Source organism: Drosophila subobscura, chromosome J (assembly GCF_008121235.1).
Source record: "Drosophila subobscura isolate 14011-0131.10 chromosome J, UCBerk_Dsub_1.0, whole genome shotgun sequence".
Classification (NCBI taxonomy): Eukaryota; Metazoa; Arthropoda; class Insecta; order Diptera; family Drosophilidae; genus Drosophila; species Drosophila subobscura.
The window spans coordinates 18,362,183-18,382,016 of NC_048532.1; the positions used below are offsets into that span (position 1 = coordinate 18,362,183).

A 19,834-nucleotide genomic window follows, 5' to 3' on the forward strand; every position below is an offset into this window, starting at 1 on the left:
CCAAATATTTGATTTCGCCTTCAAAATTCAGTAAGCAATTAAAAAAATAATAATGGGGCTTTGGAGCTATTTTGGGAGTGTGAAAAGCTGGACAGCGGACCACATCTGGCGACCTGTGACGCCCATAGCACCTCAAGAAGCGGTGGTGCCGCCCAATTTGGGCGAAGACATACGACAGGTGGTGAATGACAAGGGCTTCGAGAATGCCTACGAAACGGCTGCACCATTTCTGATGGCTGGCTTGGGCTGCTGGCCGGGCTATTGGATATTCCGAGGACTCGACTATCACACGCACAGGGCGCACATTCCATTACCCATCTACATAAATCAGGTGAGGAGTGAAGATCTTTTTTATGAGTTTGTAGGTATTAATTTGTTGTACTTTTCAGACCTTTTATCAGGCCAAAATATTGCAATTTCTCATCATTCTCGCTGGCACCTTTACCGTGCTCAACAGCCAGCGCAGAAAGCGTTCGAAGATGGTTGAAACATAAATTGAAATTTCAGCTCCCAAAAGATGCAACAGAAGCCCCCAAACATACATTTTGGCTACAGCTTAAGAATGCTTCCGTTTGGATACACCCCGCATAGAAATCTAAATAAATTTCTGGTGTCTTTAATCACTCATTTCATTAAGTATTTTTTCAATCGCACATTTCAATATTGGACTTTTGATTTGCTTCAAAATTGATTCGTTCTCGGAGCTTCTGATTGATTCTCGACTCAAGTCTTGATTGATGACTGCGGCAATGTTGCTAATTGAATCCGAACTCAATCCTTTCTTCATTGCCGAGTCCCCTCCGTTCAATCCCGTGCTGATCAATGATTCTGAGCTCAAACTCTTGTTTCTAATTGCGTAAAAATCACTCTTCATTTTCATATTTTCCATTGTCTTGACCAGCCCCGATTCGATATTCATTACACGCACTTCCTGCTTCAATGTTCTGATCATTTCCGCCAATTGCTTGGGCTGGACCCCGTGGCGCATCAACTCAATGCAAATGCGAGCCGTTGCGGGTGTTAGTCCCGAATTCACACAGTCGAGCATGCTACAAAACACATCCCGAATTTTGCGGTCCTTTTCGGGATGCTTCTGGCAGTTATTGGGCATTTTTCTGGCATCAACTTTCAGTTGAATTATATTCTTAGAGTCAACTGTGGTGAAAGGCAGGGCCAACTGATTTAAAAAAAAATGTAAAACAGATTTAAATTACTGTCAAACTCCAAACAGCACCTGGAATTTTTGGTTTACGTTTTCGTTTGTCGAGAAATATCTCGATCACAGGGGCCCATGAGTTTTCACATATCAGATTCCCATGTCAAAGGTCGCCAGTCGCCTGCAAATATCAGTCTCATTTGGGAGTTTGCTCTAATAACATTCAACATTTTTTGTCCAGCAACGACAAACAAATTTTCCACAAAACATTTCAACAACAAATTTTCAACAAATAAAATTTCAACAAATAAAATTTCAACAATAAATTTCAACAAAATAATTTTGATTTTCAATATCAAAATAGATTTAAAAAAACTACAATGGAATTCAATTCGAAGACAGCGACTGCAGAGAACAATCGCAGTGCTTCATTTTACAGCATGCAGAGCTGGGCCAGTCCCACAAATGGAGAGCCCCAGGAGGAGGCTATACCTGCCGCAACTGAGGATGCTGAGGATCAAACACCTAAGCCCGCCGAATCCATGCTGCAGAAGCTCTTCAATCGCCAGGAGTTCAAGCGGGTTTTTTCCAGGCATCTGAGCGTCCTCGATGAGTCCGATCCGGAAGACTACGATATGGAACATTACTATGAAGACAAGCAGCGTCTTGGTCAAGGCTTCTTCGACATTAGCCATCACTTTACGCTTCTAATGCATGAAGAGATTAAAGCCAGCGGCGGTGCACGCACTGAACAGGATGTCGTGCTGGAGATCCTTGACGATCTTCGCAGGCTGCGCATCGAGTTCAAGATTCACGATCCCGATGGCACACTCAAAAGTCTTATTGAATTGAAGCACATTTTTCTGAGGAACTTCCAGAAGTTTGTGGACATTTATCAGATCACCGCAGACATCACAACAGTTCCCGAGGTGATGACGGACGAGGTGATGCCGGTGGATCGCTATCCGCGTGTCAGGCTCCCTCGATCGATTCGCCACTGGTTTCCCGAACAATATCCGGAGACCATGTTGAATGGCCAGAGCATGGAGCATCTGCCAAGTCTGGCCAAGGGGCAGACGCTGCAGGAACTGTTGGACAAGTGGAATTCCGCACGCTCGTCCAAGAGAGGAGACAAGAAGGAAGCCTGAATAAAAGCATTCCGAATTTCATAAAATTCAGCTCATAAAATAATCAGAATAATAGACAAGAACTTCCGCTATAATCTCTTTTCTCAATTCCTTTTTCCAATCAACGCTCTACTCCACTTTTGTGCCACTTTTCGTGCCCCAATCGAGAAACCCTGCCACATAAACCCATTACCAGTTTTCATCTACTCGGGGGGCAGCCTGAAGCTCCGTTTTCAAGTTCAAAGTTCAGTAATGAGCTGCCACCTGATGCCTGCCTGGTGCTCCAGTAAGCTTCCCTCCCCTGCCAGACGCGTATCTGTGGCATCTTTGTTGCTGTGTTGATTGCGCACCCCGCGGCCAGCAAGTGGAAAGATAAATTAGCTGCAAATTAAACACAATTATATACGCCACAGAGAGGCGGCACGCTCCAGTCTACTCAGGGAGACTCTCTTAGAAATGAAAGAAAGACACACTCTTCATGCAGATGGTGAGATGGAACAATCTCCGCTGGCAAAACAATTAAAAAGCGCTTACAAATGAAGATCTTTCAATGTTTCTCCTCTTCGGGTGCTGTCTCTGAAGCCTGATAAGTGCCAGCAAACACTTCTTTTCCCTACTCCAGAGGGTAGCACAGCACCGCGTTGTGTGTTGTGTGTGTGTGATCTATGGGCTAGCGGTTCTCCGTAGCGTTTAGTTTTCTCACCTGTATGAGATACATTTTGCAGCAGCTGTATCTTTATCTTTCTGCCTGTGTCTGGTTCCGTTTTGAATGCTATTTATGCAGCAAACTCCTGTGGCCGCAACTGCATCTGTTTGATGCCGATTCTTTTATCGTTTTGCTCTACTTCGAATTTGGTTCACTTTTGATGGCTCGAATTCCTATCGAGTTTATGCCCGTGCAAAATACCAAATGAAAATGTAAGGAAAATCTTTGGCTGCTATGAAAATCTAAAACTTCACTTGAGAGCGAAGCAATTTCCAGCACTTTTTTCGTTGGTTTTGTGGAAATTAAAAGGGGTTGATGGTCGGTCGTGTCTTATTGTACAGTCTTTATATAGTCGGGCTATATAAACGCAATTAGTCATCGGCACCGCATAAAAAACGTAACAAAAGTTGGTTAAAAAGAAGGAAGTGAGTTTTCCTTGGGGTTGGCTTCCACAGAGGGTTGGTTGGTAACACACTTTTTCGGTTTTTGTTTTATTTGTTGACCCTCGCACTATGGGAACTATGCTCGCATTTTGTTCACTTATTTCACACGAGAAATGCCTTCACAAGGTGGCTTCTTCGCACACACAAAATCGATCAAACAAATGCATTTCAAGGCACAACAATCCATTGGAACGTAAGGCGCAATCTATGGATAATTGAGGCACAATTCTATGGGTAGCTTGGAGGCACAATCCGCTTGGTTATAACTTGTCGGCACACACGTATTCTGGAGGTACCTCTGCGCAGGCGCTTTAACTTTACTTTAACTTTTATTTATTGTTACATTTATTTATACAATTATTTACAGTTCGTCGGTTGGTTAGCGGTGTGTTTCTTTTTAGTGCATTTTAGTTTTCTTTTATTCGCAGGCGACCATTTCGATGGTGTGGACAAGGCAATACTGAGTAGTCGGCCTATGGAATTTACACAAATCGAATATTTTATTTTCAAACTTTGCTGTGCGCGCGAGTTTGGGCACCCATTGTGAATTGTGTATGCTATTGTGAATGGGCATGTGGATGGTAATTTCTTGTCCGGGAATTTCTCACAGGTTTTTGATGAGAGCGAGCGCTCATAATTGCGTACAAATTATATCATGTTGCTGGAAAACATGTTGTGAGATCTGTGGACTCAATTTTGTATAGAATTTCGATGATTTAAAGGTCAAAAAGGTAAAATTTTGAATAAATATAATAGAAATAAAATAGTTTCAATCTACAATCCAAGAAACCTACAGACATTTAACTGGCTTAAGCGGCTTTCCATTGTTGCTTGTTTTCTAACAGTTCCTCAACTCTTAGCATGCAACATGTTAAGTAGGTTCCAGAAATGTTAAGTCGTTCTCACTCTCTCTCTTGCTTGTGGACTCGATTCGCGTGTGTGGACTCCAACCAGCTCATACTCGCACATGTTGCATCGCATGGAAATATTGCTGATAACCGTGCAACATGTTCGTGCGACATGTTCGAAAGATTCTTTTGGGGGCTTGAAATTGGCTTTGACATTCGGAATTTGGATTATTTTCGTGATACATTACCAGGGGTGGGGGGTGTGGAGAGCTATCAGATAGAAGTGGAGCACTGCCACTGTGGGAAGCCGGCGCCCACTTGGAATTTGCTTAATTTGTTGATTATTCCGGCAAGTGAAAGGCAAAGTGGAACAGAAATTGGTCTTAATGGAAGCTAAATGAATTAAATAGGTGATGGAAGCCCAAGGGAGAGGCTTATGACATAGCATGGGGTTCAAATTTAGGAGATATTTATGGGATTAGCATTAGAATAACCCGGAAGATACAAAGTTTAATCCCCTTCAATGCATTAGGCTCAAATTAATTTCTGTTACAAAGTAGAGCAAAGAAACTTTCTTCTACAACTCCAGCCAGATCTCGCCAAAAAGCTGATTCCGCCTCTGCGATCCCCTAATCCCCTCCATCGGTGGCAGCAGCAGCCACCGCCCCAATCTCCAATCCAAGGCCCAACCTAATCCGAACTTCAGGCACCCCCCAAACCCCACACCCATTCGCATATCTTTCTCTCTATCTCTTCGTAGCTTGTGGAACGCATTGCAACAGGTTCGCGGCGGCATAAGAAAAAGTCCGCAAAAGGGAAAAAAACAAGAGGCCCCCATAATAATTAATACCGATCGGCCGAAACGCATGCGAAATGCTAAAAAGGAGAAGGAGAATGAGGTAGAGGCGGTGGGGAAGTGCGTAAATAAAATAAAGAAAAACAGGAAATTTTGTTGTGCGGCATAAGACTGTTGCAAGAGATGCATGATGCCAGATATTTCATAATCTGTCAACGAGAGAGCGAGAGAGATGACAAAACTGCGGATGGATCAAAGTGGTGCAAAAAGGAGGTGAAAATTGCAAACATGTGAGGAAATATTAGCCAAATTAAGAAGAAATCAGATGAGCACTCGAGAGAACAGATCCGAATTTTCATTCAACAAAAGCCAGTCAAAGAAAAGCCTGAAAACCTCAAATCACATCTACTCTTTCTCTCCCCCTCTCTCTCTCTCTCTGTGTCGGTAAATGAAAATGAAATTGAAACTCTGGCGCTTCGATTTGGCCAATTTGTTGTGGCGCGGCTGGCTTTTGGCCATGCCTGCCTGATCTTCTGGCATCTTGTGGCATAAATGTGTGGCACCCCGTGATAAATGCAACGAATCAGAAAATTAAACAACAAAAACAACAACCTGCAATCAAGCAAACGAAAGTGAAACAAAAGCGCCGCACAGGCCAGAGACTGGGAGAGGAACGTACAAAAAACTTGCAATTTCCATTTTAAATACGCAACAACTTTCGGCTAGAGGCAGGCCTCCACCATATCCTACACTGAATCAGCATGGATGGAGAGTGGCAGGAGAGGTAGGAGCAGGCCCAAACCAGAGACCCAGAGACACAGCCAGAGACCCAGAGATAGAGGCAGACATAAACAACCCAAAAGACTTGGCTTACAGACTCTGCCAGCCGTCGACTGTTTGTTGTCTGTGGATCGTCTGGCTCTTGATTGGAGGCTGCCCCAAAGCATAAAGAGTTGAGAGGGAACGCGGAGACAGCCCTGTAAGCAGCAGAGGGAAGGGCAGAGAGCCCTGAAAGGGCGAAGGAGACATCCATGAAGTAGAAATCTGTAGTCTGCCGTTGGTGGAGTCTGTGGAGAGCCTTTGGGATTCGCTGCTTTGGCGCATGGGGGTATGTCATCAACATAAATTTCATTTCGCATTCATCATAATTTTCATGCATTTAATTTGTATCATAAATTGTCTGCTTTCTGGCTTTTAGAATCTATTAAACGACTGCAAAAGCGACTGCAGATTGCTGATTCCAGATTCCAGATTGCAGATGAGTTTCGAAGGCCATAAAATCCAGAGATTCACAGATATGAAATCTTCAATTAGTTTCATGTGGGTGGAAAATATTGTAGGAGAAGAAAAATGAAGAAAATAACCACAGCCGTGGGAGAAGTTATCTTTATGATATAAATTCTTGATTTGCTTTTGTATGTGGAACATTCGAGAAGGGAAAAATTTCAATAGGAAAAGGAAGCAAGGAACTCTCTTAGAGTTGTCTTTTGATTTCCGCTAAAGCTACAGAAAATATTTCTTTAATTCATCTCAACAAAAAGTTCTACAATTTCTCTCAAAAATCTCTAAAATTGCTTCATTATTTCCTTTCTTTATCCTATTTTAAGCCCCAAAACAGCTCACAAAATTCTTTGCAGTTCAGAGCCTTCTTCTTTGCACTTTCCTCGCACATTTTCACTTTCACTTTGCAGGCGGAAAACATCTAGCTGGGAGACTGTCAAACAGGCAGGTTCATTGATCATCACGCACTTCTGTTTGCACATCAGGCAGAGTCATTCCGTCGGGCCTTCAGCTAATTGACATACCCCTGGAGAGAAGGAGACATTAGCCCACCAGATGGATTTGCAAATGAGCAAAAGGCACCACACAAACAGACATGTTTAAGATACGAACAACCCAGAGATTCAATGAATATGAGCAGCAGCAGCAGCAGCAGCGGCAGCGGCAGCGGCAGCAACGTCGAGTATCTCGATGCGCACACGTCTCTGAATGTTGTACAACTATCAATAACAACGAAATAACACAAGATAGAGATACAGGAGACAAGTGGCATGAGGCATGAGGCAAGAGGCAGCCGACGACTGTCTGTAGACTGGTTTGTTGTTGTTGTCTTCGGCTTGGGTTGAAGATCGTTAGGCGCGACAAGAGGTCATCAGGTAAAGGAGGAAGCCTAAGGTAATGAGCAGGAGACAGAGAGGCAATGTGGCAGAAAATGAGGCTCTTCAGCGGAGTATCTCACGGGTTCACAAGTGTTTTGTGGTCTCCGCTCGCTCTCTCTCTCTCTCTCTCTCTCTCTCTCTCTCTCTCTCTCTCTCTCTCTCTCTCTCTCTCTCTCTCTCTCTCTCTCTCTCTCTCTCTCTCTCTCTCGCACAAATGAGCCAATAATTTCCATGGTCTCGCCAGCGTCTGCAGCAGATATCTGCTCGTAATCATTCGAAAATTGATTGGGAAAATCCATTATATGAATCATTTCTGTGCAGGGGATGCGTATGCACATGCTAATGGCTGCATCCTACTGGAACTTCCTCATGAAAACCGTAACGCAACGCCCCGAAGAGGGGAAGTCCTAAGTAAACAATTTTCCACAGTTTTATTGACTTACGCAATGATTTCCTTTTTTATAGTGTGGAACGGAAAACTTACCTGCAAAAGACAAGAGAGTTTTGTGGATTAGTCATTTGGCAAAAAGGAAAAACATTTCACAAGGCGATAGATTACACAGAGCGAAAAAGGAGAGATCAAAGTGGGCAGGGGAGAGAGAGAAGTGTAGTGAAAATGTCGAGAGATATGCGTGGAAATGATTAAGCAATTTCCGTTGACATGCAATTTTCCCCAAATAGAGCAATCGACGAACAGTGAAGAAAAGCCGTGGAAAAGATAGGGGGGGAAAAGCTATTTATCTGCAATTCCCAGTCATAAATCAAGTTTTCTCAATTGAGGTTTTTGCGACAGATTTGTGGCTAACCAAAAGACAATTAATGCTCATGGAATGCGTGGTAAAAGATACGAGACAGATGGAGATACATTTGTTTTGAGGTTGCAGATACTTTAGCTGGTGTTTACTTTGACTTTGAGGGCAGATACTGGAGATATAAAAAGAATTTTAAATCTGTTTAATAGATCTGCTAATGCTTTTTTTAATCCTTTTATCACTGGAACAGTTCTTGCTGTCTTCAAGGACCCTCTATGATCCCTTTCCTGTTCCCATAGATTCTCCATTCATCAACCACCAACCTGGGCCTGCCCTCATCCCAATTATATCACGATCTACCCATGCAACTTCCTTGTTTTCCCAGGCTGCCAATTCTCTGCTAGCCTCTACTGATGTCTTCACTCATAATTCTCTGGGAAAAATATCTCCATCACCTATGCGATCCACCCCCGTAAGGAAAGAGATCTTCGACACCTGCCTGCCCGACGACCTGTTGCCTGCTGGCTGTGTGCTGTGGTGGCGCAACATCTTTCTCCTCTCTCCACTCAATTGATGGATGGACAAGCCGAGAGATACTTGCGCCAAGCCAACACATTGGTGTGAAATTTATTTTGGTCAGAAATATTTCTTTTGGAGGCTCCACAGTTCAATGGACGTGGAGACATAAAGGGTCTCCTTTTTTCTTCAGTTTTTTATGGACAGTTAAACAATTATATTTGGTATTTACGACTGCACTGGCTGGGGAAATATGAGAGATGTAAAAGATGATGCAATGCGACAATCGATGAAGAAAAGGCAGGGAGGCCCATGGCCAGGAGCTGTAGCAAGAAAACGAGCTCTGGCTCTGGCTCTTGGACCTGGCTCTGGCTCTTGGACCTGGTCTTTGGCACTTTCGTTTTTCGCTTTCGCAACGCGCTGCGCGAGTACTTTGTTGCTTTGCCTTTTTGTATCCAGTTGGTCACGTAATGTGCTTTGGTTTTGACCATTAAGAAATTCTTTGTAGCCACGCCCAGCAAGTGTCGGTCGGCATAAATCACACGAGTGGTGGAAAAGTGCCAGCCCCCACTTCGTTGGGGCGATGGGCGATGGGCGATGGTGTGTGCATAAATTTAATCAGTCATCGGTCGCGTCTCGGTCACAGTCTCTCTCTCGCTCTAGCTCTCTCTGTAACTAGAAGACAATCAATGTGCAATCCACCTACTAAATATAGCTCACAGCCACAGACAGAGCCAGAGCTGTGGTTTCGTCATGGATAGTAGATTTCATCTTTAAAAAAGGCCCCTGTTCCGACTCCCAACGATGGGAGCACACGTTCAGATCTCGTTTTGGGTTGGTTTATGGGTTGGAAACCCTAGAGATACCCTTGCTTATGGGTGGGATATTGCCTTCTTTTATTGAAGATATGAGCTGAGATTTATTTATTATTTTTTAACATTTTCTACTATTTCTTTTTGAGTTTTCTTATAATTTGTAAAGGGTTTTCTGATACTTCCTGATATATATTTTTACTGTAAATATTTTCTAGCTCTCTTCTTGTGTGTTCTGATATTTTTTGATTTTTTGGTAGAGCACCCAGTAGTCATCTACCTCCTCCAATTATTAGCACACCCAAACGCACGCGTCGAATAAAAAAAAAAGTAACAAAAGTACGTTTTATGATATTTAAAAACAAAAACCTAAAGGAAAATCAACACGAAATACCTCAAACTTTTTTTTCTGTTGTTTTTGGTTTTTATTTTAATTTCTGTGCTGTGTTTTTTTTTATGAAATCTTTCTGCGGCTGTTTTTCTAGGTGCGTACTCGTGTTTTCCCTAGTTTCTGGAATCATTTGTAAAATGCTCACGTGCCATCAGTGGTTGGGTTGGTTTGGGCTTTCTTGTTTTGCCACAAAAAGGCACGTTTCAGGTTAAAGAAATCTCAAATCCGTCTGACTATTTGTGTGCATATTGTTTTATGTTAATTTTCTATGACGGACCCTCAGGAGCAGTTCACTGAGATGGAATGCCTGGCCAATCCTTAAGCAATAGGTGCGCCATTCGCTACAAATTAATTGCAATGCTTGTATGCAAATATCATAATAACCATTCCTTCAATCTTCAATTCAAATTACTTGAGACAGACCCATATATTGGAGCTCCCTCCCCTCTCCTGAGGCGGTATGCAAATTCGATTTGTGACCAAAAAAAACAAGGCGCGAAACAATTTTCCAACCCACGCCGCGCAGCAAACAGCCAAAGCAACGGAGAAACGTGTTTTTGCATGTGAACTTGAATGAAATGCCAGAGAATTGCTCAAGAATTGGGTTACAGACAATCGCTTGGCCCGTAATTATACCAAAAACAAAGAAAAAGAAACCGCACAAATCACAGAAAAACCCGCAGAACCCGCAAAACCGAAGTTGTCTCCACACACTCGGATCACTCGAACGACAGACGACAGATTGATGACTCGCCACACGCAGCGGAGGAGGCGGGGATATTGCCTATAAGATGGCAAATTGTAGGAGAAATTTATTGAAATTATGCTTCCCATAAAGAAAGAAATGGAAGAGACCAAAGATCAGGCAGAGATTGAGGTAGAAATCAATGGGAATGCTAGGAAGAGTTATTGGTTACTAGAACATATGATAAATTATGAGAATTAGTGTGAATTATAGAGCTTAAAACAGAACAGAATCAGCTCTCAAAGCATCAACAAAAATCTAGATTTCAGCTCAGCCCAAAATAAATACTCCAACCTGAAACTAAACCAGATCGTAGGCCAAGACTCTGAGAAGAAAAATATCTCTTTCAAAACTCAATCATTAAGCAAAACACTCTCCCAAAAATCAATCAGCAAAAGCCAACAAACCATCAACAAAAGATCATTTATCTTAATCTTAATCATTAAAACCAACAAAAGCCCGCAAAGAACTCCAGACGAAAAGGTCATTAAGTTTTCACAAAAGATACATATAATCAAAATGGAAGCATGGTAAAAGATATTTGTTTGATTTCCAAAGACATTTTCGAACTTCCAGCGACTAAAATTAGCATTTTTTAAATCAAATTTGATACGTGAAATGCTAATTAACGTAATTTCAATTTGTTGCAACCGCAGAAACACATTTCTGTTGGTCAGGCAGGCAGGCAAATCGAATCAATCAACGATTGAGCGTTGCACATGCCAGCAAAAGACAATCAAAACATTATCGCAAAGAAATGCGAAAAAAAAGCGAAAAAGAAAAAGATTAATGAACAGAAAATGTAAGAAAATTGTACATTAAATTGGACGCACACCACACATGGACTTTCACTTTCACGCAGCAAAGCCGCAGCACAAGAAAAGCGTTTCTCTAAGGGAAAACTCTTGGGATCTACGCGTACGCAATGGAAAACGCATTGACACGCGGCCGCCTGTTTATCGTTGTCCCTGGCAATTGTTTTAATTGAATTGTTTATTGGAAATGAAGGAGGTTTTCCCCCCCACGCCAAGTTCGTTGCCATGACAGCCGGCCTAGCGGGTGGGTCAGCCTATCTTTTGTTTTGACCTCATTGCCGGTGAGTAACCGAAACAGAGTCAACGCACATGTCCCCTTTTCATATTTGACCCACTTCCAATTACTTTTCACGCTCAAATTCGCTTCAAACCCGAACCCCACACGCATTTCAGGGTCATTCACTAAAAGTATTTTCACATTTGAGTTTTTTTTTTGCAAATATTTTGTGCCTCTCGTGATGTCGTCAGATATTTAAACTATTTCTGGTTTTCGAACGTTTAAAATATGCTTTTCCTTTTGTTGTTTTCCAAGTGTATCTAAATCTTGTTTGTATATTTTTCTATATGCATCTAGATGTCTGCTTAATGTTAATTAATGTCTAGCTGGGACTCTACGTTACGTTCCACGCAAACATTTATTTAGAGACTCGCATTTTTGAGCTAAATATTCCCTTGGGTTAGAGAAAAAAGAAAATTTTTTTTTTAACATTTCAGAGAATGAAAAACTTGGGGATTTGGGCAATCAACCGAGATTAAAAATTCAAATAAAGGGTTTTTATCCTCAAATATAAAATTATTTTAAAGCATTTGTATAGGCAATAATTTTAACCAAAAATGGCACAATTTCCCTGCCAAAATTGGCGAAAAATAATGGCTCAACGAGCATTATATCGTTCCGTTATTTGTTTCCGAAAGATCATTAACCCTTTCAACATTTTAGCGAATTTTTACACACATCTTCGGCTGCCATTAATCTTTGCGAAAGTCTCATTATAGCAGTCTGAATCGCTACACTGTCTTGACCAAACAATTTTTCATAATTTAATGAGAGAAAAATAACGAGACATATCGTAAAAAGACCCTGATATTATATAGCTATAGAGTACGTGTTTTCCTCCACCCGAACAATCTGTCACTTTTTAACACTTGCTCTGCCATGTCGCCAAAAGAACAAATTGTATTCTTTCGATTGTTATTTTTGGGGATTTTCTTTGGGAAACAAAAAATATATATATTTGGGTTGACGGAAGTGCGCGTGTCGGCGCGACGCCATTTAAGCCAACAAAAATATATGGAATATGGCAATATAATGTGTACAAAAAAGCGGAGAGTAAAAAAATGTACGACTGCATTAATATTTCAATGGCGTTTGGAACGCGCAAATCTGTGACGCCCTCGAGACGCGGTATTTGGCAAAGTTCGATGTTGAAACCTGACTTGCATATCGAATGATTTTGGCGGCACTTGATTTCCCTATATAGAAATTACAATATCTACCCAAACAGTAGCAGCAGAGTCGTCCGTGTATCTGTGTATCTATAAGGAATAAATAAACCAGTCGGCCATCAACTAAATGTCGGCCCTGTGGCCTGCATAAACAATTTGACGTCAATACGAATGGAAATAAAGATCTGCCGGCTTCTAGAATCATTCAAAAATCAAAATAAAGCAAATGTTTTCCTATTTGTTTTTCGCTTGGGTATAAATCAAAAAGCTATTAGAAATTGTCTGGAAAAGATACAAAGATGCGTAGGCCACATAGAGAAAATTGCGTTTTTCTGAATGGGTTTTCTACAATATTTTAAGTGTGGGTTAAAGCTCGGCCTCTCGTGCAGCTTGAGTCTTTACACAAAGAGTGATAGAACCCCTTGGGGGGAAAATAGCTGGAAAAACACTCAAAAGAAATGCAGTGCCAAAGGGCGGCTTTTGGCAAACAAAAGCAGAATGCTTGTGGCATGCAACATTGAAAAATAAATAGGCAGAGAGAGCCAAAGAATATTTAGCCGGTGACCCTTAAAAAAGCAATATTTGACATTTGTGCTCAAAAGATACATTTAATGAGTGCGGCAAAAAGGAACAAAAAACACTAGAAGAAAAAGCTAAGAGAAATTGCAGGAATTGGCAGAAGATTTGGTACAACTTGGAGGATTATTTTGAAGGAATATTAGAAAGAAAATATCCAGATATACAAATCAAATATTAACCTACATAAGAACTCAAAAAACATCTAGTTCCATGTATGACAGAATTCCATCGCATAACAAAAGCTGCTCACACTTTTTTTGACATTTCTAGAGCTCCTCGAATGATATACAACCCTCCATTTTCAACTCATCAGCAGCATAAAAACTTCCAAACGAAATGATTTAAGGCATTCCGTCCTGCCGTCATATTTGAAGCCAACAAATAATTTTTAGTTGAAGTTATTTTGGTGGGAGGCCTTAATTGCCAGCAAGATGATCCAATTTTAGAGATAGAGAGGAAAACTATTGGAAAAGCACACACTCACACAAAGATAGATAGATGCGGCTGCCAAATAGATACAAAATGCGTAAGAGAAACTAAGCAAATGGAAAAGATACAGATACAAAAAACTGATTCACGAGGAAAGCAACACAGCCACACCTCTCACTGGATGCCTTGTGTACTGATGTAATCTTCAACGGATGTTTACATAGACAGCGCTGGTACTTACACTTATGGCGCGTACTGTTGAGCATTTATATGTAGTTGTGGATGTGGAGCTGCTTTTATCATTCCAGAACTGAAAGTTAGTCGCTCTTCTGTTGCGATTTCTACCTTTCTTTGTGGCTTTTGTTTAGGCCGCTCACGTTGTCACAGAAACACACACGACGACGCGCAAAGAGGGGTAACGGGCAGGGGTTTAGGGCACGGTCGGGTGACAAGGGGGAGGGTTAAGGTGCGGACGGTTGACAGGGTAAAGGGTTGGGGATTGGGACTGGGATAGGACCCAAAGTATGTTAGAAAGTAAAACGCGCGAAACAACAGAAACTATTGATTACTGCGGACACAAAACACAACACAAATACAGCGCGGGGGGCAGGGCACCAACTCGCGGCGTACAGGGAAATAACCGTAACCCGGCTGAAGTTATCGCAGAGTTGGAAGTCGACGTTTTGTTGTTGGTGTTGTGACAGGTCCCGACCGCCGCTGTTTGCACGTTTCGTAGACAATCCAATTAGCGTTACGCGAGATGTCAATACTAGACGCGCTCGCACCGTGCAAACCTAACATAAATGCGTTTGAAAAATGACTTCCTTTATTTGCTATTTCCCCCAAAATAGAACAATCACAAAATCTATGAAAATTGCACCAAAAAACGACCAAACGGGCGCGTAGGAAACGGGAAAAGAGAACACCCCGGACGACGGGAGACGAGGCGATGATTGCGAGGCGCACGGGAAGACAACTAAAGCAAAACTGAACGGAAAGACCAATCCGCAACGGAATCACAACCAAGTAGCCAAAGAACAAATGAGAGCTTTTCCACTCAGAACACACAGAAAACACTCGACGGAGGAAAATGCTATTTTTGCCAACAGAAAACAGAAAAACATCGACTCAAAGCAGATGAAAATGTTTTTAGAGATTGAAAGAGGGAGAGAGGAAGGGTGCACAAGGCATGGCGCGCCGGCGTCCCTCAGAATGAAAGTGAAAAGTGTGTGTGTGTTGCGGGCGGGAAAAATCATGGAAAATTAAAGTGTAACGTAACGGTGGGGCGCACACTCACCTTGACATTCGACAGCTGGGAAATCTATGGCGTGTATCAGCTGTTTTGAGGGAATCCTTTCCAATATCCTTCCTTTTCCGCAGCCAAAATGATCCAACTCCAAGCATTTCCTTCCATTTTCGAAACTTTCTTCCATTTCACCATTAAAAACTCACTTTTTACATACGCACTTTACACACACACACAGGCGCGCGCTACACCGACGCAACGATAAACAGTTGCATTTACCGGTTGACTAAAAGGCGCGGGGGGAAGCAAAAACCACGTTTTGTTGTTGCGTATGTGCCGCCAGGGCCAAACTTAAAACAATAAACTTACCTAGAAATGGCTGATTGATTGAACCCTATACCGGAGTACCTTGTAAACCCTATACTAAACACTTAATTACATCATTTGAATTATTAATAACTATCACACACACTCACGGCACGCGGGTTAACAAATTTGCGCGCCGCAAAACGTTCCAATGGGGGAACTTTGGTTTCGCGTTGAAATTGGATCGCACACCGCGTAAAAACAGCAACGGTAGCTCTGCATAGGCACAATTAGATACTATTTATTAGATTGATTACGTTTCGGAACGGTATTTAGTTTATTACACGAATTAACTTAAGAAATTCTGATTTATTTTGGATTAGTTTGTTTGGGCAGCTTTAGTGTTGTGTAATTTGCCGGTCAAACATATGATGGGCTGCGATATTTCGATAGTTAAAGCTTGGAGCTGCAATAAAAGCGCTAGCCGTTCGATTGGGCAACAATTTTATGTTTTCCGTATGATTTCTTTGTGGATATATCTCGTTAGGACATTTTGTTTCCACATTCGTTTTAAATCCACTTTTTCTCTCCAACGATATATCGATGACATTTATCTATCGCTTAATTCTGTAATCATCGATGTCATCGATAGTGCAGCATTAGGAAAAACGCATTTTTCGTAAAACGTGAGAATTTATTTGAATTTCTCAGCCAAAAAACATCCAAAGAGAAGCAGATAATGGCTCGTTCTGAGGTGGAGACCAAACCAAAGCCCAAGGGCAAGAAGCGCAAGCATGAAAGAGCAGCTGCTGCCGCAAATAATAGCAGCGACGACGAGGTGGCCAACAAAAGTTTGATTGTGGAACCTGAAATGGAGGAACAGGCGCCAACAGCAGGTAAGTGGAGCTCTCTTTCCCAGAGAAACATTCATTGACTTTACACATGTATGCAGGCAAACGTAAACTGAAGACAGATGAGGCCTTGGTCAAGCAAAAGCGCCCTAAAAAGTCAGCAGCTGTCGCCGATGAGGAGGAGAATAGCCCAGAGATCAGTCCCCGCAAGGCAGCCAAGCGAAAGCAGCGCGAGGAGGCGGCTGCCATCAAGGAGAAGCGCAGCAAGGAAGCGGGCGACGATGATGAGGAAAACGAGGAGAGCCTGCCCACAGATGAACAACTGAAGGAGGCCTCCAAGCCAGAGAACACCAAAACCGTCGTCACCGTGCGCCAGAAGAAGAAACAGAAGCATCTCGAGCGTCTGGAGGCGCAAAAGGATCAGAGCTCCAACAAGGAGGCCAAGCGCAACGAAGAGTACCTGCGGCAGTGGAAGAACTCCCGGGCGGAGTGGAAATTCGTGAAGCTACGCCAAATATCCATACAGCAGACGGCCTTCGATGAGGAGAAGCTGGCGGGTGAGCTCTGGGACATAGCACTGGAGTATTTGGCCAGCAGTCAGGGTGCAGCGCGTGCCAAGATCAGCAAGCTGGCCGAGGAGATCATCGAGAAGCTGGACAAAGAGGGCGAAAAGTTGGAGGACGAAACGGAACGCCAGAAGCTGATAGAATCCACGCGCTACCAGCGGGCACGCGATCTACTGCAGAGCTTCGATTGAGCGTGTTGCAACCTTATATTGTTAATGTTTTACTCTAGAATTTAATAAAAGTCTCTTTCTATTTTGTAATTTACAAGTCCACGTAGGCCAAGAGCTTGTCCAGTTGATCGACGCGCTGCTGCAGCAGCAGCTGCTGCGCCTCCTCCAGCTTGAGCTTCGCCAGCTGCTCCTGCTGCAGCAGAAAGTGCTGCATGAAGAGGCGAACGCTTTGCTTGAACTGCTGCAGCTTGGAGTTCTTGGCAATGCGCTCGAAAGCCTGCTGCAGCTCACGCTCATCGCTGGACAGCAGCAGCCTCACCATAACCTCGCGCATAAAGTAAAAGCTCAGCCGCTCCAGCTGCATGAAGTCCACCACCTTGAGCACGGACAGCTGCAGGCCCGCGGCGAGTATCAGCTGCTGCAGGAAGCTCGCCAGATTGCGTATCTGCGCCTTGGACAGCGATTCGATGTCGTTGATGCGATCCCAGGCGGCAAACTGAAACGCCAGCTGGTACTTTCGATTGTACTGACAGAACTTGAGGGCCAAGTGCGCGTAGTAGGGATTCGCACGCCGCTCGTTCAAGGCACAATGTATGATCACATAGGCCACCGCGCGCTGATCCTTCAGCGCCAAGTGCAGGATCTTCTCGAAGGCATCCACATAGTCCGCGGCGCTCATGATGATGCAAAAGATATTCCGCCGCTCGGCTGTGTTCATTTGCTGCTTCTTGGCCAGCTCCAGCAGTTGATCGGCAAAACCCGCAGAGGATTGGGATTGGTTCGCCTTCTGCTTGGTTGCTGCGCCCATTTCGTTGAGGTTGCCCGTCCACGCAGAGCCCACAATCCACCATTTGCCCACCTTGTCCGCGCGCAGCAGATCCTCGAGGGTTATATTGAGCGTCACCACATAGCGATCGTTCTTTAGCATGGCCTTCAGGCGCTTGCGTAGGTTCTCCGCCAGCTCTGGATCGTACTGCGGCAGCTTGTTCATGTTGTTGTTCTTCACGGCATTCAGTATGTCCACCATGAAGCGCAGGCGGGGATTCTCCTTGAGCTCCAGCGGTGCGGCGGCAATCTTTGACTGAACATTCTGCATCATGGTCTTGAAGGCCAACGGATCATCCTTGCGCAGGCGAAAGCCAATCGATTGGAAGATCAGCAGCAGACACTCGACGGTTTTCTCGCACAGATTATCCGCCAGGCGGCCAATCAGCTCCATCAGCAGACTCAATTCGTAGATCTTGAAGATGTACATGTAGCAGAGGAGCAGCACAATGTTGTTCAGCTGCTTGTCCTCCACCTCCAGGCTGGCCAGTTGCTTCAGATGCCCATCAAACAGCTCCACAAAGGTCTGCAGAAAGTGTGCGCCAATCTCGCTGCCAATTTGCGCGTGCAAATAAGCCAGCAGCACCATGTGCTCCTGCACCATGCGCTCCTGGGTGCGTGTTGGCCCAAGCAACGCCTCCTGCAGCAGCTTCGTGAGCGTTTCGTTCATGTTGTAGCGGGAGTTCTTCATGTAGAGCGCCTCAATGCCAGCGGCAATCTTGTGCAGATTCGCCTCGGACAAACGATTCAGCAGACCTTTGCATTGCTTGAGCAGGCGTGCGAGGAGCTCCGCCTGCTTCTCGTTGCTGACCGCACTGGCGGCGGCCAGCAGAGCACGCTGATGCGGTGGTATGTACTTCTGCCCGGTGGCTGTGGCCTCCTGCTCGTTGGGATCGGGCAGAATGTTGCCCTCAGCATCGCGCTTGCGGCCGTAGATGTCTTCTTTGACTGTGGGGAGGGGTAAAGTTGGGTTTAATCGAGTTTTTGGCAGCTGAAATCTACTCACTTTTGGACTGTGGCTCCTCCTCCTGCGAATCTTCATCCTCCTCTTCGCTGTGCTCCTCTGCCGAATCCTCCATGCCGCTCTCCCCGCTCTCTTCACTGTCATCCTCTGGCATGTCCCTTGCCTCATCTTCATCATCCTCCTCCTCCTCGTCGTCGCTCCACATGCCCGCCTCTTCCTTCTCCTGCTGCTCCCTCATCTGGCGCTTTCGCTCCTGCTTCTCCTCCCACTTTTGCTTCTCCTCATCGTCGTCCAGGCAAAAGTCCAGCAGATAGTCCAAGCCATCGTTGAACATCTTGCGCACGAGGCGGTTCTTGTCCTTGCTCTTGTTCAGCTTCAACTTCTTCTCCAGCTTGGCAATCTCGCGGTCCTCCTCCTCGTTGTCCACCTTTAGCTGCTTCACCCGCTGCTTGCGCGCCTTGCCCTGCAGCTCCTTCTGCTGGCGCAGCTCACGTTTGCGCACCTCCACCTCATCCTGCCGCTGGATGGCGCCACGCTGCGCCTTTGGCTGCTTTCTTAGCGGCTCGTAGGTCTCGACCTTGTGGCGGGCGGGCAGCAGTGCATCCACTTCGGCATCGCTGAAGTCCGAGGCAATAGACTCGTCATCATCTTCATCCACTTCCCCGGAGAGCATCTGCTCGAGGGGAATCTCTTCGGGATTCACTTTCGCCTTCTTCTTCTTCTTCTTGCGGCCACCCTTTGACGACTGCGCTGCCGCGGCAGCCGCTTCCGCAGCGACCACGCGCTGTGTGCCGTTTGTTTTGCCAGCATGGTAGAGTCGCTTGTGGGTTTTCTTCACCTCCTGCTTCTGCTTGCGCTGCTCCTTGCGGGTGAGACGCTTCTTCATGGGCTCCTTTTTCTTTATTTTAACCATATTTTAGCGGAATTTCCTCAGAATCACATTTAAAAATTCGGCTCCAATCAGCTGGTTGAACGTTCAGTGTTGTATAGCACGTGTGTGCACCTGCACGCTTTTTGGCACTTATTCTATATTGTAAACAAACCAAAAGGAGGTTCAAAAAACTAGCCAATCTTGTGGAGAATAGATTGATAAAAGGGATACAATTATAGTTTAAGTGCTAAGAGTTATAATAAGGTGGTATTATTAAACATAATATCAAATTAGAGAAAAACAATGTTATTTACG

The 19,834-nt window shown here is 44.2% G+C and overlaps 5 protein-coding genes across 11 annotated transcripts in view; 2 read left to right on the top strand and 3 right to left on the bottom strand.

Annotated features, from left to right (window-relative positions):
- Positions 1-14,103, bottom strand: part of LOC117895585 (supervillin) — a 125,977-nt gene extending 111,874 nt beyond the window's left edge. For 3 of the 7 annotated variants that reach the window (XM_034803323.1, XM_034803321.1, XM_034803318.1), the window contains exon 1: positions 2,987-3,806. In XM_034803323.1, the coding sequence (XP_034659214.1) occupies positions 2,987-3,001 (15 nt within the window). In that variant the 5' untranslated portion in view covers positions 3,002-3,806. Of the gene's footprint in view, positions 1-2,986; positions 3,910-13,961 lie in introns of those variants that run through there. The other 4 variants (XM_034803320.1, XM_034803326.1, XM_034803324.1 and 1 more) reach the window with 4 other exon arrangements.
- LOC117895597 lies at positions 8-590 on the top strand. Its single transcript, XM_034803347.1, has 2 exons — positions 8-331; positions 390-590. Exons 1-2 carry the CDS (start codon positions 53-55, stop codon positions 492-494), a joined length of 384 nt encoding a protein of 127 aa, XP_034659238.1. The 5' UTR covers positions 8-52; the 3' UTR covers positions 495-590.
- Positions 608-1,126, bottom strand: LOC117895594. The gene has a single exon (XM_034803344.1). The coding sequence runs from the start codon at positions 1,109-1,111 to the stop codon at positions 617-619; it is 495 nt and encodes a 164-aa protein (XP_034659235.1). The 5' UTR covers positions 1,112-1,126; the 3' UTR covers positions 608-616.
- Positions 14,104-15,906: 1,803 nt separating the features above from the next.
- Positions 15,907-16,959, top strand: LOC117895591 (uncharacterized protein C7orf50 homolog). The gene is made up of 2 exons (XM_034803341.1): positions 15,907-16,168; positions 16,225-16,959. Exons 1-2 carry the CDS (start codon positions 16,012-16,014, stop codon positions 16,878-16,880), a joined length of 813 nt encoding a protein of 270 aa, XP_034659232.1. The 5' UTR covers positions 15,907-16,011; the 3' UTR covers positions 16,881-16,959.
- LOC117895588 (nucleolar MIF4G domain-containing protein 1 homolog) lies at positions 16,932-19,637 on the bottom strand. The gene is made up of 2 exons (XM_034803337.1): positions 18,691-19,637; positions 16,932-18,632 (listed from the first exon to the last, which is right to left on the bottom strand). Exons 1-2 carry the CDS (start codon positions 19,559-19,561, stop codon positions 16,951-16,953), a joined length of 2,553 nt encoding a protein of 850 aa, XP_034659228.1. The 5' UTR covers positions 19,562-19,637; the 3' UTR covers positions 16,932-16,950.
- Positions 19,638-19,834: the final 197 nt, after the last annotated feature.